This window comes from Hemiscyllium ocellatum, chromosome 39 (genome assembly GCF_020745735.1).
Source record: "Hemiscyllium ocellatum isolate sHemOce1 chromosome 39, sHemOce1.pat.X.cur, whole genome shotgun sequence".
NCBI lineage: Eukaryota > Metazoa > Chordata > Chondrichthyes > Orectolobiformes > Hemiscylliidae > Hemiscyllium > Hemiscyllium ocellatum.
In genome coordinates this window covers 25,447,146-25,474,350 of record NC_083439.1, presented here as the reverse complement: position 1 = coordinate 25,474,350, position 27,205 = coordinate 25,447,146, and the positions used below count along the sequence as shown (strand labels likewise).

Here is a 27,205-nt window from a genome sequence, read left to right as displayed (position 1 = left end):
TGGAAAAGTATTTTTAACCGAGTGGTGCACATTTGGAATTCTCTGCCCAGTTTGGTGGTTGAGATGGAAACCCTCAACTCAGTTAAAAGCAACTAGGATCTGCAGCTGAAGTGCCATTATCATCAAGCCTATGGACCAGGTGCTGGACTGTGGGATTAGAATGAGTGGCTAGTTTATTCAGCCAGTGCAAACACAATGGGTTCAACTGCTTGCTTCTGTGCTGGAACCTTTCTATCCTGCTACAGTCTCATAGGCACCTTTCAGCACACACAAAACAAAACACTGGATGACAAGTGCAAAGCTGCTCATTCTCCAACCCAGCCCGAATAGCCTTCAAGGTCTCTTTATTGCATTCTTGGGGCTCAGTTCCATGAACCTAATCAAGTGCAAGAGGCTAGTTGGGAAAGGTGATGGAGTCATGGGGGGTGGTGTTAGAACCTGGCATCAGACAGCCCTGTAGTTATTAATCATTCCTGCCGCTCAGTGGGCTCCCTTTTATAAATGAGGGGATGGTACAAGATGTTGCATGCACCGCACAACAGCTTTTGCACCGAGCAATGTGCCTCGCGCTGCCCGGACCCGGGATCAAAAACGTACGCAGCGCGTGCGCGGACCCTCCGCTGCCACCGCCTCCTCCTCACCCGAACTTGCTGGCATCGGCCCCGCCCATCACCGCCAGCGCCTTTTCGATTGGACGACCGACTCGGGCGGTCCGACCTGCCATGGGTCAGCAGGGCTGTCAATCCGGATTCCCCATCATCCCGCTCCTCCAGGGGGCGGGGGTTAGCCAGCAGGTTCGGATGTAGGGTAGTTTTTTTTGGGGGGGGAGGGGCAGGTAGGGACAACGTTTGAAGAATAAGAAGAAGAGGCGACCCGGTGCTGGGGCTCAGGGTCCGACTGGAGTGAGGGAGGGAGGGAGAACCGGGACAGGAAGGCCGGGAAGACTGGGCCTCGACTGAAAGCTGTTGGGGCTGAAGGCCCGTCGTGGCCGGGTTTGGATGGAGGGTCTGGCTGCGGTGAGTATTGTTGCTGCCGCCCCCCCCCCCCCGTTCCCTCCCCTCCCCTCCCCCTGGGGCTGGGCCCGGGCCCTGTGTTGTTGTGGGGTGAGGGGGAGAGGCCTTTCACTTCAGCTCCCTCTCCCTGTGTGAACTGACTCCCTGTGGGTGAAGATCCCTCACAGGAATATGTGGCCAGGACAAACGGTGTTGTTAAACAAGAGACAGGGGAAGAAATCTGTGCATCTTCCAGAGAGTGTAAGGTAAGCAGGGGGATGGTGGTAGGTGTCTTCAATCGTATAGATTGGTATTAACAACAGAAAATGCAAGGGGATGGGGAGGAGGAATGAAAATCTTTAATTGTTTCTCTTGCTCTCCATAAATGTTGCCTAATCTGATTTTGTATTTACATAAAATCCAGACCATTTTCAGTTTTTCTTTATTTCAGATTTCCAGCATCATGTTGGGAAACTATAGGTTGGCAGGCATTGTGCATTTTCACTGTAATGATTGTTTCTCACCTCAGTTATGTCATCTAAGAGGAAGTCTCTGCAATTTTGGAAGTCCCTGAGTTGTTTTTGCTCCCACTTTTGAAAAGCTTTGACTTTAACTTTCTGTTTTGGCTCTGTACAGCCAAACAAATATTTATTCTACTTCTTTCACCCTGCCATTCATAGCTGTGTCATTCTGGATCAAGACTCTGGAATTCCCACGGTTGAGTACTCTACTTCCTGCCCTTTTAAAACCTTTTTCAAAGCCATTCTTTTGTCAAGTCATCGATACCTCCGATCTCTTGTGGCTGTATCATTTTTTATATGATTATGTTCTAGGGTGCTTCACTTAGTTAGAGATGCTTTATTAAAGCAATTTGTTTTATCATGAGCACAATAATAAATTGAGTCTAAGCATTCTTACTTCCTGAGACTGACAAACTTGACTGTTTGACCTCTTAGCAAATAGAATGAGTAAGACTCAACCAAATAGAGAAAGGTAAAAGTCACACAACACCAGGTTATAGTCCAACAGGTTTATTTAGATATATAATAAAGGAAAAATTGGTTTGTGGGAAGTTTCTGTTTGAGACAACACTTCTAAGACTAGGAATGCCAAGTAACATTAATACTTTAAATGATACTGGAGACAAGTATTCACAGTATCTAAGACCAGGCTTTATCTTTAAGAGTAAATAGAGAAGTTAGTATTATTGGTATGTGACGTTTGTCATGTTATTTAGTAAATTGATTCATTTGATTAAAAGTTACTCTTGTAGTTTGTCACCTTTTGAACGCTATTGAGTTTTATTTGTTTTCTTCATATCATGAGATGTTTTGTCTTGGTGTTACTGTATTAGAAATAAAGAAAGTGCTTTGAGTATGTAGTACCTTTTGCAACTTCATGATGTGGTGGCCACTGAAGTTCTTTTGAAGGGATTACGTTTTTGGGGAAATGCAGCAGAAGCACAACAAAAATTCAAGCCATGATATAGTTTCCTCAGTGTTTCTGTTGTATTGTCTGATCATCTACTTTCCATAAAAGCATTCAAGATTGATTAAAATCCCTTTTAAAATTTAGCTGTGCTGTGCTTTAGCAAAATAATCTGTGCCATTTCTTTTTATTGTAGATAGGTGTGTTGCTTACATGTCTGCAGAGTTGCATACTCCTGCAGCCTGGTGGGAACATAGTCTAGGGTGCACCGAAACTGTCATTACTGTACCCTTTTAAGTCAACTTTTTGAAGCCTCTCAAAATCCCAGCAAAAAATGGGGCTTGACTTGTCTAGAGTAGAACCACTGTGGGTCTGGGTGATTGCAACCCTTGCCATTCACTAAGTGGAGTTGAAAAATGTGGTGCTGGAAAAACACAGCAGGCCAGGCAGCATCCGAGGAGCAGGAGAATTGACGTTTCGGTCATAAGCCCTTCTTCACTAAGTGGGATCTGCTCTGTGTCAATGTGTCTTAAATCTTTGTGGTATCTTCATACGTTTTGATTTCTTTTTGTGAACAATGCTATTTAGCAAGGAAGATTGGATAGATTGTGGACAGCTTCTTTCTATTGTTTGGGGAATGTATTGAGTCTTAAAGATTAAGATGTGGAAGTTGTTTACACAGTCTTATCGCTTATTAGAAACAATATGTTAATGTTTTATAACTTTAGTTTGAGACTATCAATAAAGTGTTTGCTTCCTGCTGTCCATGAAATGATGAAAAAACTATTACTTTATCTGCCATGATGTCATTGGAATTGACCTTAATTCTGTTGCTTAGATCTTTTGAAGATGGCAGGTTGCTTGACTAGAAATCCAGATATCCAGGTAATGTTGAGGACTGTGGTTGAATCCATGCAACAGCAGATGCTGGAATCTATATACCTTTTTGAAATCTAAAATTCATAATCTAATGATTGAATCAATTATTGGATGTTGTAAAATCCAATAATGGGTTCCATAATGTCCTTTAGTGAAGGAAGGCAGTGGTCCTTACTTGATCTACCATCCATGTAACTCCAGACCCACAGCAATGTGGTTGGATTTTAATTATCCACTGAAATGGCCTATCAAGCCACATAATTGTATCAGGCTGCTTAAAAAAAAGTATCAAATCAGCAGTGAAACCAGACAGACTACCAGGCTTCAATCTAACCACCCAAAAATGACAAATTCCAATCATTCTTGACAACCCTGCGAAGTCCTCTTTAATAACATCTGGGGGCAAATGCCATGAATGGAAAAGCTGTCTTGTAGGCTAGTCAAGGAACAGTCTGGCATAATCATACTCACCGAGTTATACCTCACAGGCAATGGCCTAGACAACAACATCACCACTCCCAAGTGTGTCCTATCCAAACTGCAAGATGCAGACGGCAGAGGCGGCAGCACAGTGCGTAGGTTCTTTTGCTGAGGTTACACATATGTGATGCAATTTGCAGACATTCTGTAAAAAGTTAAAGTTTATTAAAGCTTGTACAAGCTAGCTGACCCCTCTGACGCTCTGGTTGTGTGAAGTTGAGTCAAAATGAGGCCCTGAACAAAGAAAACTCATACTCTTTATACAGGTCAGTTGGTAACGCTTACAAGTATTCTGGCCATCCCCTGACCCCCATAATCACGTTACATCAGATACAATAGTAGGATGAGGTCATCCTCGGAGATAATGTAAATGCCCTAATCCTGAGGAATTGTTATGCAGACAATTTTCCGATTCCATGATTCCCCAAGACAATGTAGGTGTGATATGTCCTCGCTTCGGGGTGGCCCTGCGAATGGATTCTCGCTCCGCTACTTTCCCAGACAATGTAGGTGTGATATGCTTCAATATCGGGGGTGATCATGCAAGCGAACCTGATTGGCTGGGGGATGGCTATGAAAGTATTTCAGAATGGAAGGGGCTGAATAAGAGTTGAATTTGATAATACCCAGGAGGGTTGTAGTAGTAAATGACTGTCTAAATGAAGTGGGACTAATCTGCATTCCTGCATGAATGTCGTCTTCACTCACTTCCAGGATGTTTAGCTTCTGGAGAAAGACAGTGCAGTTTAACCCTTTTAATATTACATTAATATCCAGGGAGACAGTCCAATTTTATCTTTTAACATTACAAGTGGAATACATTGGGGAGTGATTTCTCCAGGGAGTCGTCAGCATTGCCTCTAAATTTAATGAAATCTCATGCATTCCGCAGAAGCACCATAGGTGGCAAGGAGGCAGAATGTAGTCTTCAATGTCCATGATCAAGTATGGCTTGACAGCTTCACTACTGCCCAAGCTGGTTGAGTCCTGAAAGATACATTGGTTGACAGGCTGTTACACTGGGTATTCAATAGGTGCTGACAGAATCAACAAGGGAAAAAAAACTGAATTCACCCACATCAATTTGCCTGTCACAAATGTATCTGTCCATGCCAGTATCCGTAGGAGTGACCACAGCGCAGTTCTTCTGGCGATGAGATGTGCGACACAGTCAACATGCTAAATGGGATTGATTTCAAACAGATGTGACCGATTCGGCATGCATGAGGTTGTGTCAGACATCAGCAGCACCAGAATTGGACATGCAACACAATCTGCAATCTCATGACCTGGCATATACTCCACTGTAATCATTATCTATAAGCCTTGGTGACAATCCTCGCTCAATGAAGAGTAGAGAAGGGCATGCCAGGAGTAGTGCCAGGCATAGCTGAAAATGAGGTGTCAACTTGGAGAAGCTACAACACAGGACTACTTTCATGTAAAACCACAAGTGATAGATAGGGCTAAGTGATGCCATAATGGACCAGATCTAAACTCTGCAGTCCTGCCACATCTGGTTGTGAATGGTGGTTGGCAATTAAGTGCAGCTCTCCAACAGTACTCAAGTATGATTCTTCCCAGGATAAAGTAGCCCACTTGATTAGCACCACATCTGCAAACATTTACTGCCTTTACCACCATCATCACTGCCGCAGCAGTGTGCATCATATGCAAGATGCACTGCTGAAATTCACCATGACAATGACAACACCATCCAAACCCACGACAAATATGGTCTAGAAGTCAAGGATAGCACCTACCTGGTAGCATCGCCACCTGCAAGTTCCTTTCCAAGCCATTTGCCATCAATATGACCATCCCTAAACAGTCGGAATTATAGAAAACTCTTTTCCTCAATTAAATGGATTGAAGTGGTTCAAGAAAGCAGCTCACCACCACTAGTAAAGACTAGACTAATCATTAATATCCATATCCTATGAATGTGTTTTTTTTTTAAAGTTGATGTTCAATTTGTTGCTGAAAAGGTGGTTTGGAAAAAGCACATTTGATCCTTAGCTTTGTTAATTGAGAGCATGAGTACAAAAGTAAGGAGCTTAGGCTTGTCCTTCACAAAAATCCTGGATTGGCCTCAACTGGAATATTGTGTATTGTTTTGGCCAACATTAATTTGGAAATAATATCCTGGAGAGGATTACTCTGGATTGCTACAGATCATTGACCCTGATGTCAGTGGTGGGAAAATTGCTGGAGAAGGTACTGAGGAATAAAATCTAATTATATTTGAAAAGAGCGGGCTTATCAGTGATAGGCAATATGGTTTTGTGTGGAGGAGATCTTGCCTTACCACCTAGATAGAGTTCTTTAAGGAAGTGACCAAGTTGATAGATGAAGGAAGGGCTGTTGGTGTCATATACATGGATTTTAGTTAGGCGTTTGATCAAGTCCCCCATGTTAAACTAATGGAGAAAGTGAAGTAGAGTGTGTAGGGTGTTCTAGCTAGGTGGATAAAGAACTGGTTGAGCAACAGGAGACGGTCGTAGTTGAAGGGAGTTTCTCGAAATGGAGAAAGGTGACCAGTGGTGTTCCACAGGTGCAGAGGCCACTGTTGTTTGTGATATATATAAATGATCTGCAAGAAGTCACTTGATATCATCAGCAAGTTTGCAGATGACACAAAGATTGGTGGAGTAGCAGAAAGCATAGGGGACTACCAAAGAATACAGGAGAACATAGACTGGAGAGTTGGGCAGAGAAGTGGCATATGGAGTTCAATCCAGGCAAATGTGAGGTGATGCATTTTGGGAAGTCTAATTCTAGAGCAAATTATACAGTAAACAGAAGATCCTTGGGAAAAGTTGATGAGCAGAGAGATCTGGGAGTTCAGGTCCATTGTACCATGAAGGTGACTGCACAGGCGGATAGTGGTCAAGAAAGCATAGGGCATGCTTTCCTTCATCGGACGGGGTATTGAGTATAAGAGCTGGCAAGTCATGTTAAAATTGTACAACACATTGGTTCGGCCGCATTTAGAATACTCTGTATAGTTCTGGTTGCCACATGACCAAAAGGATGTGGACGCTTTGGAGAGGGTACAGAGAAGGCTTATGAAGATGTTGCCTGGTATGGAAGGTGCTAGCTATGAAGGGAGGTTGAGTAGGTTAGGATTGTTTTCATGCGAAAAAGGGAAGAGGGGGGACCTGAATGAGGTCTACACAATCATGAACGGTATAGACAGGGTCGATAGAGATGAGCTTTTTCCCAGGATGAAGGATTCAATAACGAGAGGTCACGCTTTCAAGGTGAGAGGTGGGAAGTTTAAGGGGGATACACGCGACAAGTACTTTACACAGAGGGTGATAGGTGCCTGGAACGCATTGCCAGCAGAAGTGGTGAAGGCAGGCACGGTAGATTCATTTAACTTACGTCTGGACAGATGTATGAGTAGGTGGGAGGCAGAGGGATACAGATGCTTAGGAATTGGGTGGCAGGTTTAGACAGTGGATTTGGATCGACTCAGGCTTGGAGGGCTTGATCTTGGGCTGTAAAGTTTCTTTTTCTTTCTTTGAGAAGGTGCAGCAACATGTTCTAATAGGGCACCAAGAGTGAATTATTTCTCTTAAATGGAGTGAATGGAAAAGTTGGGGTTATTCTCCTTTTAAGCTATGAGGGTTAAAGGAGAGTTGGTAGAGATATTCAAAATCACTTGATATAGTAAGTGAAGAAAACCATTTCTAGTGGTGTTCAGAAGAAAGGTTTAAGGCAATTGGCAAAAGAACCAGAGAAACTTATTTTCCAAACCAAGTTGCAATCCAGAACACATTGACTGGAAGAATGATGGAAGGAGATTCAGTTACATTAAAAGGACAAATGATTAAGTACTTAAAGCAAAATGAATTGTAGGGTTCTAGGGCAAATGGAATTAATTCGGTAACATTCAAATAACTACACATCAATTATAAGCAAAGTGATTTCTTTCTCTCCTATATCATTCTGTTTGCATTCATTTTGATCCTAAGCAATCCATGTCTACAACGATTGCAAGCTGAATTTAGGATAAAGTGTCTTCTGCCTCAATTTTAGAAGCATCCGCAGTTCATGCTATATGCAATGTTTTACTACAATGTTGCAAGTAACATCCATGACACTCACCCACTTTTACATTCATCTCTGGAGCTAGTGCCCCTTGTTCTGCTCAGCTGTACATTTAAATAATAATCACACTAAGCAAGCGCACACAAATACAGATTGTCAAGTTTAATTATTAATGTGGGCTTACTCAATCTGACAGCTGAATGTTCAGAGTTAGTAGATGTGAAGCTGGAAAAGCACAGCAGGTCAGACAGCAGCCAAGAAGCAGGAAAGTCAACATTTCAGGCCAAAACCCTTCATCCAGACTAGGGAGAGGGGCAGTCCAGAAGTATATAGAGGAATGGGGGTGAGGCTGGAGTGAAGGCAGATAGGATGATGATAGGTGAATGTAGGTAGGGGATTATTGTGATTGGTTAGTGGGAAAGGTGGAGCAGATAGGTGAATGGGAAAATGGACAGATTAGAGCAGGTCAGGGAGGCGAAGAGGAGGGGTGGAGCTGGGCATGAGATAAGGTTAGGGATGGTTGGACTTTGAACCTGGTAAAGTCAATATTGAGACCATTGGGCAGTCAGCTTCCCAGGCGAAATATCAAGTTGTTCCTCCCAGTTTCTGTTTGGCTCACTCTGTCAGTGGAGGAGGCCACGGATGGACATGTCGCTGAGGGAATGGGAGTGGGAATTGAAATGGCTGGCAACCAGGAGGTCAGGTTGGTTGATGCATGCAGAGCATAGATGCTCCACAAACCTATCCCCAAATCTGCGTTTGGTCTCCCCAGTATAGAGGAGACCACACATTTCCATTGCTATCCCCAGGTTATCTCCACTGCATGTAGCTCTTCAACCACATTCTGAAGCAATCTTGCGATTACAGCCTCATCTCCTTCCTCAGTGTCTGTCTACTCAGCAGGTTCATCCCCCATGGACTCCAAATAACCTTCGGACGTTCACAATTTGGACCCAGCCATGATTGAGGAAAGTTGAATATTCATCATATTATGTTCCTAATTTAACATTCTATTTACTCTATGGTTTGGAATAAGAATGACTCAGTTCACCCTATGTAATGTAGAATTTTTTTTTCATTTCCTTTCCCTTATAAATATTTACATAGTGCACAGTGGTTTGGTGTGGAATTTTCTTTATCACTTGGAATTTGTGCAGCTATCTCAAGATTAGACAGCAATTTTCTGTTTAGCTACTCTGGACATTATTATTCTTGGGGGCAAAAGAAATAACAACAGCTGAATCCCAGAAATTGTGGTTTGTGTTCACAGCACACAATATGATAACATACGAAGACTGTTTATCGACAGGCTAGAGCATGAAGAGTGAAACATACTCCTGATATGTAAATATTATAGTTTTAGATGCAAGTGATGAGAAACCACAAATTCAATACCTTTGTAACCTTTCTACTACAAATTGCCAAATGCAACAACTGATTTCCCTGCCCCTCCTTTACAGTGCTATACTAGACTGTCCATCTTCTATTGACAGGCTGGTAAAATAATATGACCATCATTACTGCCTCCAGAGATATCAAACCTCGCCTAAGGATTGGTATTCAGTTGGATTTAAAGTGGTAGCAGTGTCCCAAACAAAGAGGTTTTAGTACCCTCCTTGGCAGGGCTGGACTCACAGTCTAACAACATAGATCAGCAATGCAGTTTTCCGTTTGCTGATTAATGTAGGCAATCCTCAGCAATTTTGGAAGGCCCAAAGACAAGAAATTAAGCCATAAACTATGCCAATTAAACATCTTCATTGTCAAACATGAATTACTCATTACAGTGACTCCTATTTGCCCTGGTTGTATTTTGTGTTTGGAGCAAAACAAATAAAAATGAGAAAGTTGGCTCTGGTTTCAGTGGTTTGTATAACTGTAACTATCCTAGATTGGATCTGTGAGTGGAACTGTTTTTATAATCCCAAATGATTGTATTTATATGATAATGCTATTGAAACCACAGTTTGGTTTACTTTCATCTCATTTGTTAGAACTTGCTTATCTCCTGGTGATTGTATAATTGAGTGGGCTGGTGGTCCCAATAGGCCAAACCAAAGAATTAATAAATCTGTGCGGTGTATATGACTTTTTTTTAAGGGTTGTTGTGATGTAGTGGTTGTGTTTATACTTCTGAGCCAGAAGACCAGTGTTCGTGTCCCACCTGTTCTGGAGGTATATCTATGAGTAAATCTGTGAACAGCTTGATTAGAAAATATCTATGTGAGGGATCTAAAATGGCGGCGATCTGAGAAGATCACACAGCAAAGCTTCGCATCGCAGCAGGAGCAGGACCGTCCTTTAACCTGCCCAACCCAGGTCATGAGGATTTCTTGGGGCGTAGGAAAGATTGTGGAGCCCCAAGAAACATTTAAAAATTGACTTACCTGGATTTTCAGCTGTCCAGAAAGGCCTAAAAAGGGAGGAGGAGTATCCGAGGCCAGGCCTGCAGCTCAACCTGCAGCAGCTTTGGAGCTGATTACTCTCCAGGACTAGCTCTCAAAATCTCGTGAGATGTTGGGGAAACAGATTGAAGAGAAGCTGGCTCCAGTTTCTCTCATACTGCAGAAGCATGAGCAGCAGCTGGAAGACCTGGAGAAGAGGACGGATGAGGTGGAGCACAGGGTCACAGTGGTGGAAGCTGATTCCAGCTCATTCAAGGAAGAGATACAAGCCCTGAAGATGCAGGTTCGTAATTTGCGTGACCAAGTGGATGATCTTGGAAACAGGGGCAGGAGAGAAAACATTCTCTCCTGCAGAATTTGTTGGAGACTGGCATGAGAGGATTGAAGATAGAGAGGGCTTACCGGGTCACAGCGCAGAGGTTGGGTCTGGGTCAACGCCCTCGTCCTTTCCTGGTGCGGTTCCATCATTACCGTAAGTTACGAGGGGTCTAAGATCATGTTTTTTCAGGACATTTCAGCGGTGGTGATCCAGAAACGAAAATCGTGTGATGGTGTCAAGAGAAGACTGAAGGAGCTTGGGATTCAGTACGCTCTGAGATATCCGGCAATCCTTCGGATCACCTTAGATGGATCCATGCATCTCTTTGACACATCGGAGAAGGCAAGAGACTTTGTGGACAAACTAACCTCATTTAAACAATTGTAGTATGTATAAATGTTGTTGCTTGGGTATGCGTTTATCATTCTGTAAAAGAAATGGAGAAAATTCGGTTGGAGCTTTGTTTTTTCCCCTTTTTCTTCCTCTATTGATAATAATTTGGTTCAAACTATATCTGGCAGTGGTTAAGATGTACATTTTAAATTTCTAAGTTAGGACATACCAAAGGATGGGTGGGGTATTTATTCCCCTTTTTTTTTTGAATAAAAGAATGGTTTTTTTAATTCATATTGATATTCTATGGGGTGTTTATTCTTTTTTAGCTTGTGCTTGTGATGCGGCTCTAGCTGGGAGAAGTGAAGGTGGTTGAGATAGTTAGATGCCTATTTATGGGCAGTTCGGGACTGGTAGTTGCTCCCTCCGGGCAGGGGTTGAGTTCCACTACTCAGCACTTATTGGCGCTTTATATGTTGGTTTGTTTTCTGGTTTTTGTTGTTCTTTTATTTTCAATAATTTTGTATGTTTTATTAAATGTAGTGGTTTTTATATTTGGTGGACCATGCAACACTCAGGCTCAGCAATTTGTGGTTCGGGTTCCTCCTCTCTGGAATTTAAATGTAATTGCAAAAGGTTATGGCTAATGATTTGATTAAATGGTGTACGTGCAATATCAAGGGAAGTCACTCATCAATTAAGAGGAAGAAGGTACTCTTGAGTCTTAGAAAGGAGAAGATAGATATTGTTTTGTTACAGGAGACACATTTGGATGACAAGGAACATCTGAAATTACACAGAATGACTTTGACCGAGTTTATTTTTCATCATTTAATACCAGAAGTAGAGGAGTGGCTATATTGGTTAGGAAAAATCTCTCACTTAAATTGTTGGAATGTGTTAAAGACAGATTTGAGAGGTTTGTAATTCTTAAAGCCTTGATAAATGGGGAAGAATATGGCATTTTAAACGTTTATTGTCCCCCAGCTCATCCTCTTAAATTCTTGGTAGATGCTTTTTCTAAACTGATAAGTCTAAAGTCTCATTATTATAGGGTGAGATTTTAACTGCCTCATGGACACCACAGTAATCAGGTTGCTTAAAGGTCCCTTGATACCCTCTGCACAAACTAAACAGTTATTGGGTTTGTGTGGAGAATTAGGGTTGGTGGATGTCTGGAGGTGTCTCCACACTACAGGTAGAGATTTCACATTTTTCTTCAATCTGCATAGATGTCACACGAGGATTGATTTTTTTTTTCTCTCTGACCCCTGCGTTAACCCTGGATCTGATGGCATCTTGTACAATTATTGCCATCTCTGATCATGCTCCAGTGTACCTCATGGTTAACATTAAGGATGTTACAGTGGATTCTAGGTACTGGCGAATGGACCCCTTTATTATAATGGACAGCAAGTTTGTGGAGTATTTCTCTAGGGAATTTCGGGCATTCCTACACACCGACATAGGCTCGGTTGATACCTCATCTGTTCTCTGGGAAACTGCCAAAGCTTATGCCAGGGGGGTTAGTTATTTCATATTCCACCAGTAGGAAGCGGCAGAAGGGTGAGCAGCAACGTCTCCTTGTAGCACGGTTGAAGGCAGCTGAGAAGGCCTATTTTGACAGACCCTCGTTGGTCAAACTACAGAGGATTACAGCACTGTGGTCTACACTAGATTCCGTGCTCACACAGATGGCAAAGAAGGAGCTGGCTTTTGCAGAGCAAAGGCTACACGAGCATGGTGACAAGCCAGGCAAATACTGAGCATACCTTGCCAGAAAGAGAAGTGCCACACAAACCATTACAGCGATTCGGGAAGGATCTGGGAACCTAACCAGTGATTCTAAAAAGATTAATGTGGCGTTCCAGAGATTCCACTCTAAGTTATATCAGTCTGAGAATTGTGAGGAGGGGCAGGCCAAAATGGAATCCTTTTTTAGAGATCAGAAGCTCCTGGGCGTGACTCCCGAACAATAGTCCTTTCTCAATGCCCCATTATCAGAGCAAGAAGTGCAGGAAGCTGTGAGGCACCTTCAGAGTGGAAAGGCACCCGGTCCTGATGGACTTCCCAGTGAATTCTATAAGGAATTTATAATTATACTGTCAGGCCTAATGCTGAATATGTTTAATGATTGATACAGTCATGATTGTTTCCCACCATTTCTGAGAGAGGCCAATATTTCACTTATCTTTAAAAAAGGGAAGGATCCGGAAGACTGTGCTTCATATAGGCCCATCTCGCTCTTAAATGTGGACTTTAAGATCCTCTCTAAGGCTTTTGCGTTAAAGCTGGAGACTGTGTTACCCTCTATTATTAAAGAGGATCAGGCGGGCTTCATAAAGGGTCGCAGATCCTCCAATAATGTTAGGAGGCTGCTTAATGTAATTCAAGCATGTCGACAGCAGTCAATACAGGGATTGGTGATTTCTTTAGATGCAGAGAAGGCATTTGACCAAGTTGAGTGGCCGTACCTTTTCTATACTCTAGACTGGTTTGGTCTGTGCGAAGTTTTCATAAGATGGATAAAGGTTCTTTACAGATTACCTCTCGCGGCGGTCATTAACAACAGGGTACGATCAAGCAATTTTAATATTTCCAGGGGCAGCCGACAGAGCTGTCCCCTTTCACCGTTACTTTTTACGCTGGTGATTGAACCGTTGGCAGAGGCCATTCGTGGGGATCTCAATATATCAGCTCCAGAAGTGGGGTCAAAATAAGATCTCGCTGTATGCAAATGATGTTCTAATTTTCTTGACAAATCCAGCAGTCTCAGTGCCTTGCCTGATACAATGCATTCAAGCGTTTGGCGCTTTTTCAGGGTATAAGATTAATTTTGCTAAATCAGAGGCTCTGCCTATGGGTGGTCTTACGAAAAGGTTGGCTCTTGAGAGTGACTATAGATTCCCATTTAGGTGGTCACAGGGGGGTTTTGTGAATTTGGCCATATTCATTACTCCAGTTCTGGACTGCCTGTTCAAAACCAATTTTACTCAATTATTTGAAAAAATTAAACAAGATCTCCAAAGATGGGAGGCACTTTCAGTCTCATGGTTGGGTCGGATAGCGCTTATTAAGATGAATATTCTCCCTCGTTTGCTATACCCTATACGGATGCTTCCCCTGAGTTTCAATAAACAAACACTCAGAAGACTGAACGTTTGGTTCAGCTCCTTTATCTGGCACCGTAAACGGCCCCTCATTAAATTAGCCAAACTGCAGTTGCCTCACAGATTGGGGGGAGTAGACCTTCCAGACATTAAAAATTACCAATTAAGCTCGCTTTTGACCTACGTGAATGATTGGATTTGTGGGGACCCTTTTTCAATATGGCTAGATATCGAAGCCTCCCAGGCAAGGTGCCCCCTTACCGGTTTGCTGTTTTTGGACAAGGTGAGGACAGTTAGGAAATATTGTCATCAATACTGTTAAAGCATGGAGGGCAATTCGGTAGAGCAGCAGGTAATATTGGCAAAACATCTTTGTTTACACCTTTAGTGGGTATGCCGGGTTTTCAACCGGGTATGATAGATTCAGGATTTAAACGTTGGGTAGCTAGGGGTATATCTTGCATGGGTGATTTATTTAAGGGAGTTGTAATTAGATTACTTACAGTGTGGAAACAGGCCCTTCGGCCCAACAAGTCCACACCGACCCGCTGAAGCGCAACCCACCCATACATATACCCCTTACCTAACACTACGGGCAATTTAGCATGGCCAATTCACCTGACCCGCACATCTTTGGACTGTGGGAGGAAACCGGAGCACCCGGAGGAAACCCACGCAGACACGGGGAGAACGTGCAAACTCCACACAGTCAGTCGTCTGAGGCGGGAATTGAACCCAGGTCCCTGGCGCTGTGAGGCAGCAGTGCTAACCACTGTGCCACCGTGCCGCCCTGCTAACCACTGTGCCACTGATGACCTTCGATCAGTTAGTACGAAAGTACGAATTACCTAATAGAGACCTCTTTTTCTTTTTTTTTCAAGTTAGGGATTTTATTAAAAAAAAACCACACTTTTGACTGATCCCTACAAATCTGATGTAGAAAGAGGGGTACTCAGGACTAAGAGTACACTCTCTTTATATCACCAATTGGAGGGTGCCACCTCAGATGAGTCTGATCGACTCTGCAAGATGTGGGAAAGAGAGCTGGGTGTTGAAGTTTCTTCAGAGGTATGGGAGGATATTTGGGAGAATGCAAGGAAGATATCAATATGCAATAGGACCCATGCTTTACAGTTGAAGGTTCTCCACAGGGTCCACTTAGCCCCAGACCGATTGTCAAAATTTAAACCAATGGTATCTTCAGCATGTCCCAAGTGTAAGGTCTGCATGGCTACTCTTACCCATTGTCTTTGGTCTTGTGACAGGCTTCAAACATATTGGAGCGCTGTGGTGGGTACAATGGAGAGGATTTTAGGTGTAGGGGTGGAGAAGGACCCTATTTCGCTCCTTTTGGGCCTACCCATTGTATTTCTTGTAGACTCGCATAAGAAAAAACTTTTCAATATTCTTACATTCTGTACAAGGAAAAATATCTTGCTGGGTTGGATATCAGAAACACCCCCAGGCCTGTTGGGTCGGTGGAAGATTGTTATGGAGCATATTCCCCTGGATTTTCTCACAAATATGGTACGCCACAAAACTGAGAATTTTTACAAGACATGGCAACCCTTTTTTTGAAATACCTGGACACAGATTTATCTGCCACACTAACAAGGGCTTTTATATAGCCGTAATGATTGTGTTTCATGAGTCCAATATCCAGGGAGGAGGAACTGTAAATGTATGTTTTGTTTGGCTGGGCTGAGTTATTACTATTTATTTGTTTGTTGTTAGGTATTTAATTGTTTAGTTAAATAGCTAGTTTAGGTTTATTTTAAATTTTATACTTCTCTATATATGTTTATACATTCATAAATGGGTGGGTTGGGGAATTTTTTTATTATTTGGGTTTAGTTTTGTACTGTTTTGAATTTCATTGTTTTGTATTTGTAGTAATATTTAAAAAGCTATTTTTTCTTGATAAAAATATATTATTTTAAAAACAGAAAATATCTATGCTACTTATCTCTGTGATCTGCCTGTATTGCTCGCAAGACAAAGTGTTTCACTGTGCCTTGGTACACATGACAATAAATTCAATTCAATTCAAACTACAATCTGATGCTCACATCCAAGTCTACAACTTTTTATCAGAGTTTATTTTACTTAATAGAAATGTATACAGTGTCACTCCATGCTGTTAAATTGCAAAAATGAACTGTGAAGCCAAATACCAAGAAGAGAATTGGCACCAAGGGAAACATGCTCCTGACTGCTTTTTACGTTATGGTCTTTACATTGGCAGAGCACTAGTTACAAGCAGGGCACCTGTCCTTTCGTTTTCACCTGTGCACAGCCGGGACACCATTATAACTGATGAACAAGAAGGTTTGGATGGTGAGAGAAGGAAGGAGCTTCAGCTTCTTGACAAAAATAATTCTCTCAAAATGGTTGCATCTGTTTATTTCATATGATTTTTCTCCCTCCGTCAGAGTTAGATTTAGATTACTTACAGTGTGGAAACAGGCCCTTTGGCCCAACAAGTCCACACCAACCCCCTGAAGAGTAACCCACCCAGACTCATTCCTCTACATTTACCCCTTCACCTAACACTACGGGCAATTTAGCATGGCCAATTCACCTAACCTGTACATTTTTGGACTGTGGGAGGAAACCGGAGCACCTGGAGGAAACTCCACACAGACAGTTGCCTGAGGCGGAAATTGAACCGGGTCTCTGGCGCTGTGAGGCAGCAGTGTTAAGCACTTTGCCGCCCTACTTTAACACGTCCTGATTGCATGATTTATTCGGAAGATTTTTATCTGTTGAGAGTCATCGAGGCATGCTTGAGATTGTGGTAGAATGATTGATTCTTAAAATTTGTGGTGTTTTTTTTTGTTTTTTCACCTCTTTATAGAGACAGCTAAGAATAAGGTTGTCCTATGTGGGGAGTTTGAAGTTAGCTTGCATGCTAATTTTCTTTGAAATGGTGGAATGAAGGAAGAGCAGGTGATGCCATTACTACAGTGCAAGCTACTTTGTTGTGATTTAAGAGATCAAAAATGTTTTTTTTTAAACCTGTGTTAATAGACCCTAGTTAACAGATTTAATTTTCATTACAAAATGTATAAAGAAATATAGGATATGGATCAGAACATGGAAGTCATGTTGATTTTGAATACCACAACTGCATTGTGTTATATTGCCGGCAGATAAGAAAACCGCATAACAGCATGTTGCATTTTGTGGACACATTTAGTCTGCAGGTACAGACCTAAAGTTGCCAGCTGCAGTTTGTCTTTAAGCAACCTGTATGGAATTTCAGTCCTGTTACTTTGGTCTTTTGAGCTATGTGAATTCAAACAAAAGTCCTGTCATGGCTGTTCAGTTTTAAATGCTAATGCTGAGTGACATCCTTTAATATGCCAATGTATTGAAAAAAGGTTTAAAAAATGATCCAGGACGTTCAGCAGATAGCATGTTCTACTTCTTTTTGACTCTAATGCGACCCTACTCTGGAAGTGCATTCCTTACATTTAGTGGTTTACCATCAAGTGGTTGAAACTACATGTAAAAAGCAGAATACTGCAGATATTAGAAATCCTAAAAGCAGGATTTAGTAAAACATACAGCTGGTTGATTGAGACTTGTGTATTGAAGAAGTCTTGTGCTGCTTTGTTCGGAGATCAGACAAAGCAATGACTCCAGATTTATGAATTCCTCATTGATCCAAAGCACCTTCCACTAGCATTTGTATGAAAGTGACCTAGTAGTGTTAACTTTGAACATCATACTGTAAGTTTGGAGGTTTATGTTACTCACAACTAGGTAGCTATTCAATGCAAATTTGTACTGAGCACTGTAATCAAAAGCTTGAGAAGTTTGCAGGTATTATCCTAGAAATTACTAGCAGTTGATTAAAGCCAATTGTGAATGCCATACATCAAAGCATTAAGCCATATCACTGAATCGCAGCTAAAACTGAATTGAGCTTCCTACGTTACAAAAAATAATTTTATTAACAAACACCTGGAATTTACAGTCAGTCATTTAAAAAAGCATTAAACAAAGTCTCATATAGTACAAACTCACCTGTCTTCTGCATCAAGACAAACAAGGTTTCATGTCGATACCAACGGAGTTCCTAATTCTTCACATTGACTTGACAGATTTCAGAAAATACCAATGAGTAAGAAACTAGTGGAAGTGAAAAAGCACCGAATGAAAGATCTGCAAAAGCAAAATAAGGTAGATGCTGGAAATGTGAAATAAATAACCAAAAAAGGATCACCCTCGACAAATTAGGCAACGTTCCTGAAGAGAAACAAACAGAATTAATATTTCTCAAGCTTATGACTACTCCTAAGAAATTGAGTTTTGAAAAGCAGTAGATTTTTAGCAAGCAAAAGGGAGAAAGAACAAAAGGTTGGTGAAAGTGGTAATGAAGCAAGTAAAGAAATAAAATGCGTCTCTCATGAGGAATAAATTGGAGCCAAAATGACACAGGTCTGAAAGTACAGTTCATTAAATGATTTCAATTGAAATCAATATCTTGGGGTCAGAAGAAATGGCCATTCTTTAAAAATTGTTTCAACAATTTTTATGTAGTCATCCTGTTTGGAGGGGTGTAACGAGGAGGGAAAAGAGATATTGTGGCCTTCTAGCATGACATGTACAATTGCTTTGGAGTTTACTGACTCCGGGACAGGAAAATGCAGTAAATATTTCGTACTCCGCATCATCTCTCAAAACAGAAATGAGACAAATAATCTGGTGGTGGTTGAAGGCGAATGTTGGTAATGACACTGGAAGAACTTTGTGCCTTTCTTTTGAGAGTTGCCATGCGATATTAGCACACAACCTGAAACACTAGAGCAGCTAAACAGGACTTAGTAGCGTGGAAATGCTCACACAACAACGAGCACCCGAGCTACAAATCTTCTCACAAACTTTGAAAATGCTCACTAAGGTTATATGCTTAGTGTGAGTCTAACTGAGCCCATAACTTCTGACTCAGTGATGTGAATGCTGTCTGTGTCGTGTAAGGCTTTATCTATCTAGGTGTGGTGGAGTTTATTCCAGAAGGTTGCTGTGTAATTTATTTAGGTGGAGATGTTTGTTAGCTAACTGCTGGCAGGCGGTTCAGAAACTCGAAAGTAAAGATTACATTTCAAATCATTCTTTACTGTAAAAAGTCTCTCTACACCATCCCTTCCCTCCAGGGTTTTCTGAAACATATACGAAACAACCATATGCAAATTACTTATATTCAGTGATCTAAAGTAAAGGCTGTAACACAATTCACTGTTGCCTGTGCACTTGGCACAATGTGTGCAATGTTCTGTTCTTAAACTAAGCACTCATAATCCTTAAATAGACAATAACTTCATTTAATGAATCCTTAGTGATGTGAAAATAAAAACAAGCTGCACATTATTGTCTAGCCAGAGTTTTCTGGGCTGTATGGTGATTGCACTTTGGAAGAAACTACTGCTGTGTACTAGATATAAATGGAAATGATGCTTGATTTAAAGCAATTCTGAAATAGTACTGCCCCAATCCATGCTTCTGCGTGCTCTAAATGAGACATTTGACTGAGGATATCTGATCCAGTGGTTCAAGTGGATATTAAAGATTCCATGATAGTAGTTACAAAAAACAGCAATTTCTTCTTCAAAGAATAACATCAAAAACTGACTATGTGATCGATCTATGTTGTGTGTAGGGTTGCTGCCATATCTGTCTGCCTAAGTATAGTCATTGCCGTTATCATCTAGTAGGGCCAAGGAAGGATGGCACTACATAGCAGATAGTAGTTATGTTCACAGAATCTTAGAAGTCTTGCAATGCAGAAGGAGGCCATTTAGTTCATCATGTCAGCGCCAGCTTTTCAAATGAATGTCATTACTTTGTCCAATTTCTTGCTTTTTCCCCATATTATTGTCTATTACTTCAATCCAAGTAGTTGTATAATACCCTCCATGAATGTCTCAATTGAATCTGCTTTCATCACACTTCCAAACAGTGCATTCATACCCTCACTACTTGCTGTATGAAAAGTATTTTTTCTCACATTACACTTCCTCCTTTTATAGGCCACTTCAAATCTATGCGCTCTTGCTCTTGCTTCTACTATGAGCAAGAACCATTCCTCCCTAGCCACTCTGTCCAACTCAATCATGATGTAGAAAGCCTCCAAGAGATCTCCTCTTAGCCACCTTCTGTCAAAAGAGAATAGTCCCAACTTCTTCAATCGATACTCATGACTACTGTTCTATATCACTGGAGCCATGCTTGTAAATTGTTTCTGCACTCTGTCCAGTGGGTTCACATCCTTTTTGTATAATGTGACACCCACAACTACGCAGTACTTCAGCTGAGTTCTCAAGAGTCCTACTGGATGTGAAACATTAGGTCTGTTTCTCTCTTCAAAGATGCAGCCAGACTTGCTGAGGTCCTCTAGCATTGTGAGTTTGTTTCAGATTTCCAGCGTCAATAATATTTTGCTTTTATTTAACGCATGCATCGTATGTGCCAAAGCTCAACTAGGAGATCGCCAGGTTGACTGCAACATCAAAATGTTACAACTGAATCAAATTTGTTGGCTTTGCGTGCTCCAAAAATAAATAAATAACCTGACTAGTACGATATAAATTTTGAAATGTGACAAAAGAGACTTTGTACAGTCACTTTCGGGATATCCATTCTCAAAGATCTGTGTTTATTTGCCTACACTGCAATGAGTTAAATTAGAAACAGCATTTCCAAGCCATGATAACCCCTTAATTTTTGGATTCAGTTATTCATGTTATTTAAAATATAAAGTCAAAGAATATCTCGCCTCTAGGTATTGTGGTCAAAGTGAACTGAGTATGTTCACCTCATTTCACCTGATTTGAACTCCTTTGCACCTCTGGGTTACAACATTTGTGCCTGAATAAAACTAATTCTTTCTTTCTCTCATAGGTATCATTAGTATGATGAGACTGAGAGATGGGCAGACAAGATCCTTCCAGGCACCTGTAGATGTTCACGCTTCACAAGATGGTCAGGTTTATTTGTTTGGGAGTGAAGTTGCAACATCCGATGAGTCATCAGATGAAGACCAGTGTAACATTGAACTGCGGCCCAGAGGTCGAGAGTGTCAGTGGTCCAGTGTTACTGAGGAGAAATCCAACAGTACAGTGCTTCTTATTCGAGAGGTTGTTGATGGTGACAACCTCAATACTTTTGCATTGCAGTATGGTTGCTCGGTAAGCATAAATAATCCAGGAATGCTAAATTTGATTATATACAACCAAGTTCTTCCTTTTACAGGTCACAGTCACAATGGAAATAATTTTTTCTTGGATCAAATGACCTTTGTCATCTGACCCCAGGACTTCACATTTACCCAGATAGGTTGCAATTACTTAAAACAAAACAAGGAGTTGCAGATGCTGGAGATCTGAAACAAAACAAACTGCAAGTGAAACCCAGCAGGTCTGGCATATCTCTGGGAAGAAAGCAGAGTTAAAGTTTGAGTCTGGTTCTGATGCAGACTCACTGGATTCAACATTAACTCTGCTTTCTTGTTTCAGGTTGCAATTCCTTTTGTTGCATTGAAGTTCTTTGTTACAATACTGCAGAGTTTGGTGGCACAGTGGTTAGCACTGTTGCCGCACAGTGGTTAGCACTGTTGCCTCACAGTGCTAGAGACCTGGGTTCAATTCCCACCTCGGGCGACTCTGTGTGGAGTTTGCACATTCTCCCTGTGTCTGCGTGGGTTTCCTCCCACAATCAAAAAATGTGCAGGTTAGGTGAATTGGCCTTGCTAAATTGTCCATAGTGTTGTTAGGTGAAGGGGTAAATGTACAGGAATGGGTCTGGGTGGGTTGCGCTTCAGCGGGTCGATGTGGACTTGTTCGACCGAAAGGCCTGTTTCCATGCTGTAAGTAATCTTATCTAATCTAATCTAAAGTTTCACTTGGTGTCACTGGTGACTCACTTTTGGCAGCAGCGACTACCTAAGTGACCACAGTGCAAAATTAATAAATGCTGATCCGGGAAAGTGGGCCAGGCTTCCAGGGATCTTGTAAAAGTGAACTAAGGTCCTAATCTGCTACTCGGACAAATCTACTCCCATGTATTTGTTGATTATTATTCCTTCACTAACTTCAGACTTAATGTCGGTTAGGATCATGACATTAATATTGGATACGGCAAATCTCAGTATGAAATCTGGTTTGTTAGATCTTACGCTTTTTTAAATCGTGAAGATCAATTACTAAGCTTAATCACAAATGGCTATCAATGTACTTTTAACAGAAAATGTAAAATGTATAATAAACATTTATTTCTTTTAAATTAAGGTCATTGAATATATTTAAGATAGATTGTAAATGGAATCAAGGGTTATGGGAGAATGGGGTTGAGAAACTCATCAGCCATGATTGAATGGTGGAGCAGACTCAGTGGGCTGAATGGCCTAATTTCTGCTGTTATGATTTACAGTCGAAACAGAAAAAAGAAACTAGATTATGGTAGATGCGACAAAAGGTTGAAAATATTGGATCAAAACTATCTTTAAATTTAAAAGCAGACACAAGTTTCCTAAGTTCACCTATCTAGCTTCTTCTTTCCATCTTCTAGCATGCCTGTACATAGACTGACTGAACTATTGAACTGTTCTATTTCTCAGTGTCACTGGAGTCTTGTCACTAGGCAATAGTACTTTTCTTTTCCACACAACTCCTCAGCTCTTCAAGACCAAGGTTGGAATGGATGTCAACTAAATTTACTCAGAGTTGGCTACATTAAGCACAAACATATCTGTGAAATCAAATTAAAAATCATATCCTCCCCATTTTATCATAAAATATAATTTAAACTTAACTGATATAATTTTAATATCCCTCCAGTCGGTCCCCTTGGAAATGTTCATTGACTCTGTTGCAGCCATAAATACAAAACATTTAATTGGTTGAAATGACTTTGTACATCCTGAGATCGTGCTAAACAAATGCAAGTTATTTTCTCATTAATAGTTTAAGCATGTTTACTGTAAAGTTTTCTCAAAGCTTAATTGTCTTATACAAGCCATCTTCATTTTGGAGGGGAGGTCCTGCTGTGGGCTGCACTCTGGGTGCTAAAGTGTATGGATTACTTGTACAGTTATTAGGAAGCCTGCCAGGATTTTGCTTATCCCTACTGAGATGATACATTATATTTCAGACCTTTGCACTGAGATTATCTAAACTTACTATTAGACCCAAATGATGAAGCTGCAAGCTTTCTTTTATATATTATATATAATGAGCCTCAGGAGTAGGAATTTTTTTAGATTCAACATTGACTTAACACTTTGAAATGCATCTTAATGAAAGAGTGTTTAAACAAAAATCAAAATATTTTGTGTTATATAGAGTCATAGAGATATACAGCACAGAAACAGACCCTTCGGTCCAACTCGTCCATGCTGCCCAGGTATTCTAATCCAATCTAGTCCCATGTGCCAGCACTTGGCTCATATCCCTCTAAACCCTTCCTATTCATATACCCACCAGATGCCTTTTAAATGTGTAATTGTACCAACCTCTACCACTTCCTCTGGCATAGATTCTGCCAAAATTAGACTTTGATCATGGGAATCCTAATTTTAAATATGGATTTTATTTACGTGTGCCATTTAATTGCCAATGCGCTTTTTAATGTTTAATTGTGAGCAGCAGTTTTTTTGGGTGTATGATTCCTCCTGCTTACATAGTATCTGGCCTTAAGACCAGGCTTGCATCATACCTTCCAGGTTAGCAGGCACATTGCAAGACACCCCATCAAAATTTGATTGCTATTTTGAAAAGACTTCCTACGCTTTAATCATTGGCTGTTGGGTGTGAAAACTGGTACATTTTAGCTTGCAGACAACATTAGTGGATCTCATGGGTAGAGTTTCAAACATTATTGATTTCTTAAATGTTTGTTGAAACTCTATTCTGTGCATTTGTAATCTCTACATCTGAGTTTTCTATTGCTTTCTTGTCAGTTTCCCACTCCCATTGTCAGTCACCTCATCCATAATTCTGTATCTGTTCTTTTCTGCAACAAGCTCCATTCACTCATCACTTTGTTGATAGTCCAATGGATTCTGAGTTTACCAAAGCTAATTGATGCATTCACATATTAAATCTGTTCTTAAAGCCCAGAGTGAAATTGTACCTAGTCTGGATGATTCTTATGCTGTTTAACTTTATTCTGCTTTGAATAAAACAAAAAAACTTTGCTTTGAAAGGCTTACTTATCTGGCAATAAGATTTTTGAAAAAACATTCCTAAGCAATGCTTTCAAGCTGAAAAAACAACTGTCTTAAAAACTTTCAATGATTGATTAATGTTGTATAGAGAAAGTGTAACTAGGCTTCCAAAAATACTTCATTGGATTAAAAGAAACATTTGTTTGCTTGCATTTTAGGTTGCAGACCTCAAAAGAGTGAACCACCTCATTAGAGAGCAAGACTTCTTTGCCTTAAAAACAATAAAAATTCCTGTGAAAAAGCACAGTTTATTGACAGAAGCACATGAAGAGGCGAAGCGACGGCAGCCTTTTTCTGCAAATAATAGGGCCTCCACATTTGTAGAGGGTTGTATTGCAACAGACCAAGGAGCAAATGAGAATAAATTGAATGAATATTTTGAAGAAATTGACAAGGGCATCGAGAGAGTCATCCAGTCTGCAGATCAATGTCAAGATCGCTTAGAAGAAGTGGTTTATTGTCAAAAACCTAATGGATTTAATTCATCCCCATTATCTCCAAAGGACGTTCATCATGGAGCCGACTGGGGTATTCGGTGGTGGAATGCTGTGGTAATCATGCTTTTAGTGGGTATTATTGTCCCAATATTTTACGTGGTGTATTTCAAAATTCAAGAGACTGAGGCTGCTGTGGACCCAACAGCTCCAAATGGCACACTATCAACCACAATACAGTCTAAAATTGCACCATCTATAGATGGCTGAATGGGATGGACTGAAAAGTTAATTTCTTCATCATTGGTAACTGTACACAGTAACTGGTTGGAACATTTTAAGTCATTGGTTAAAGATTGGTACAGATAGCATGCCTGTACCAGTGCAGGGAAATGTATTCCATTATTAGACCTTTACTGTGACACTGGAATTGCTTGTAAAGGTCCAGTGTAAGTCCTAAACTGAAGTTTGCATTTTCATATAATTTCCTGATTTATAGCAACTTTTTGCAGTACCCCTTTAGGGCATTTATCAGTTTCTGATCATTTAAGAAAAATGATTTTATTCGAGTTTACAACCAAATTGTTAGTAGTCACATTGTTTCTAGTCTATTTCCCTGGGCATTTGATGGCTACTGCTGAATTCAACAGATGTAAACGGCGGATTGATCAAACAAAGTGCACTAGGTAGTGCCAGCTATGCCTGTGCTAGCACTTGAGATTTATTATAAAAGTATTTAATAAATAAGCAGAGAATTAAGTTAATGTCACATACCTTCCACATTGGATCACAGTGCCAAATAATAGCAGCCCTCCAGGTTTGTACTAACAGTTTTCAATGCTTGATTCTTTGAAATGTTTCTAATGACATGACCTAGATCACAGTGGTCTCAGATTAATAACTACATTGTATTTGAAAGTTGATGCATTTTCATGAACCAGCATTCTAGTCACATGCAGAAAAGGTGTTTTTGCCTGTCATCATGTTGAGCCTTCATTTTGTCATTCTGGCCAGTGATTTTTAATTTACGTCATGTTGTGTTGGAGAGGACATATAAAATTTCTGTTGATTAAATTTAAATTTGAATTGTGTGGTTATGAACTGCAGAGATCCATGTAAAGGTGCTGTTGAAGTAATCTGCTGTTGTGAAAGAACAATGTACATGCTCTTGTTCAGAACTGAAACCTAAGAAAAGTGGCAGTAAAAATAGAGCATAAACAGTAAAATTTGACATTTGGGAAAATTCTACTTTCTGACAATTAATTTGACAATTTTCTTATGTATTTTCTTTTGAATGTTTGAAAGGCAATTGGTGAATAGTTTTCCTCCTATACCTGCACATTATACATTTATAAATATTGCTTTTGCAATAAACCTCTGATTCAAACACTATTTCCATATGAATTTTGAGGCAACCAAGTATACCATATTACATTTCTATAATGTGTTGCCAGTTTAAACTCGTGCTGTTGAAAGAAAATTTTCAAATTGGTGCAGTGTTTGCCTGGATGTTACTTGTATGGGTTCAACCACTAGAACATATTTATTTTGTGCTAAACTTTTGATTTAGTTATGTTTGTTTTGTTCACAGTTTTGAAATACTAATTAAGCAAAGAAAAGACAACAGCCGAAATGAATGCAACTTGGCATGTGCTATTTTCTGATCTGTCTATAGATTGTAACTATGAATGAGTTATACCATAAAACATGCAAGTCATCTTAAGTTTATTTTATCTATTCATGTGGCAAGATGGCTTTCAACTCAGTCATTCTGGTCACATTAGAGTGATTCTCAGTGAAATAGCCTTTGCACTAACCATAATGTGTTTGTTCTCAATTCATTGATACAAGATATTTTGCCAATGGACCCATTGAGAGGGGGGACCAAGGGTAAGCTGTGTAGCAATAGATCTCCTATTATTAAGAATAAAACCACCAATGATCATAACAAAAGTTATGAACTAATCTGAAACAGTCAACATAGATTTCAATGGACCATCATATATTGGTCAGATTCTTCCAGAAAATTACCAAGTATGAAGGCACAAAGAATGCAGAAGGGGTTGTACATTTTAACTTTAATGTGATACTTAATTAAAAATGTATTTGAGTCTTAGTACAAAGTTTAAGATCTGTGATAGTAAGGGTAAAGTTCCAGCATATGTAATGTTAAAAAGCAATTTTTCTAGATAGGCCCATGCCTCAGTAATTTATGTTGGGATCTCCCCCATGTATATAAAACATTTGATATATCAAACTTCACCAATACTTCTGAATTAAGAGCATAAAAAGTTGTAGAAGAGGTCATAAGTTAGGAGGCTAGTATTGGAATGAAGAAAAACTAACATGATACTTCTCATTATCCTTGAATATCACAAAGCACTTTTGCAGCCAGTGCTTTAGAAATATAATCACTGTTTAACATAGGAAGCAAGTTAGGGGAGCTTTGAAAAATTAACTACTTAATGAATAAATATGGAGTTGGGGGAAAAAGAACAAAAATGCAAGTGATATGGTGCTCAACTGAATTTTAAAACAAAT

The 27,205-nt window shown here is 40.3% G+C and overlaps 1 protein-coding gene and 1 long non-coding RNA gene across 3 annotated transcripts in view; one reads left to right on the top strand and one right to left on the bottom strand.

Moving 5' to 3' along the window:
- Positions 1–830: 830 nt before the first annotated feature.
- lysmd4 (LysM, putative peptidoglycan-binding, domain containing 4) lies at positions 831–25,907 on the top strand. 2 transcript variants are annotated; one of them, XM_060852943.1, is made up of 3 exons: positions 831–1,016; positions 20,909–21,195; positions 24,389–25,907. In XM_060852943.1, exons 2-3 carry the CDS (start codon positions 20,920–20,922, stop codon positions 24,932–24,934), a joined length of 822 nt encoding a protein of 273 aa, XP_060708926.1. In that variant the 5' UTR covers positions 831–1,016; positions 20,909–20,919; the 3' UTR covers positions 24,935–25,907. The 2 variants fall into 2 exon arrangements, with proteins under 2 accessions (XP_060708926.1, XP_060708927.1); XM_060852944.1 differs by lacking the exon at positions 831–1,016 and adding an exon at positions 1,035–1,258.
- LOC132834255 (uncharacterized) overlaps positions 3,935–27,205 on the bottom strand; it is a 41,277-nt gene continuing 18,006 nt past the window's right edge. The window contains exons 3-5 of the long non-coding RNA XR_009647154.1: positions 18,035–18,172; positions 10,643–10,985; positions 3,935–4,766 (exon numbers count right to left, since the gene is read on the bottom strand). This is a non-coding gene — a long non-coding RNA (uncharacterized LOC132834255). The remainder of the gene's footprint in view (positions 4,767–10,642; positions 10,986–18,034; positions 18,173–27,205) is intronic.

Bases quoted from the DNA above. Each gene is read 5' to 3' on its own strand.
- lysmd4 (XM_060852943.1), top strand. From the start codon at position 20,920: ATGATGAGACTGAGAGATGGGCAGACAAGATCCTTCCAGGCACCTGTA. The intron at 21,196-24,388 runs GTAAGCATAAAT...CTTGCATTTTAG, and splicing joins CATTGCAGTATGGTTGCTCG to GTTGCAGACCTCAAAAGAGT.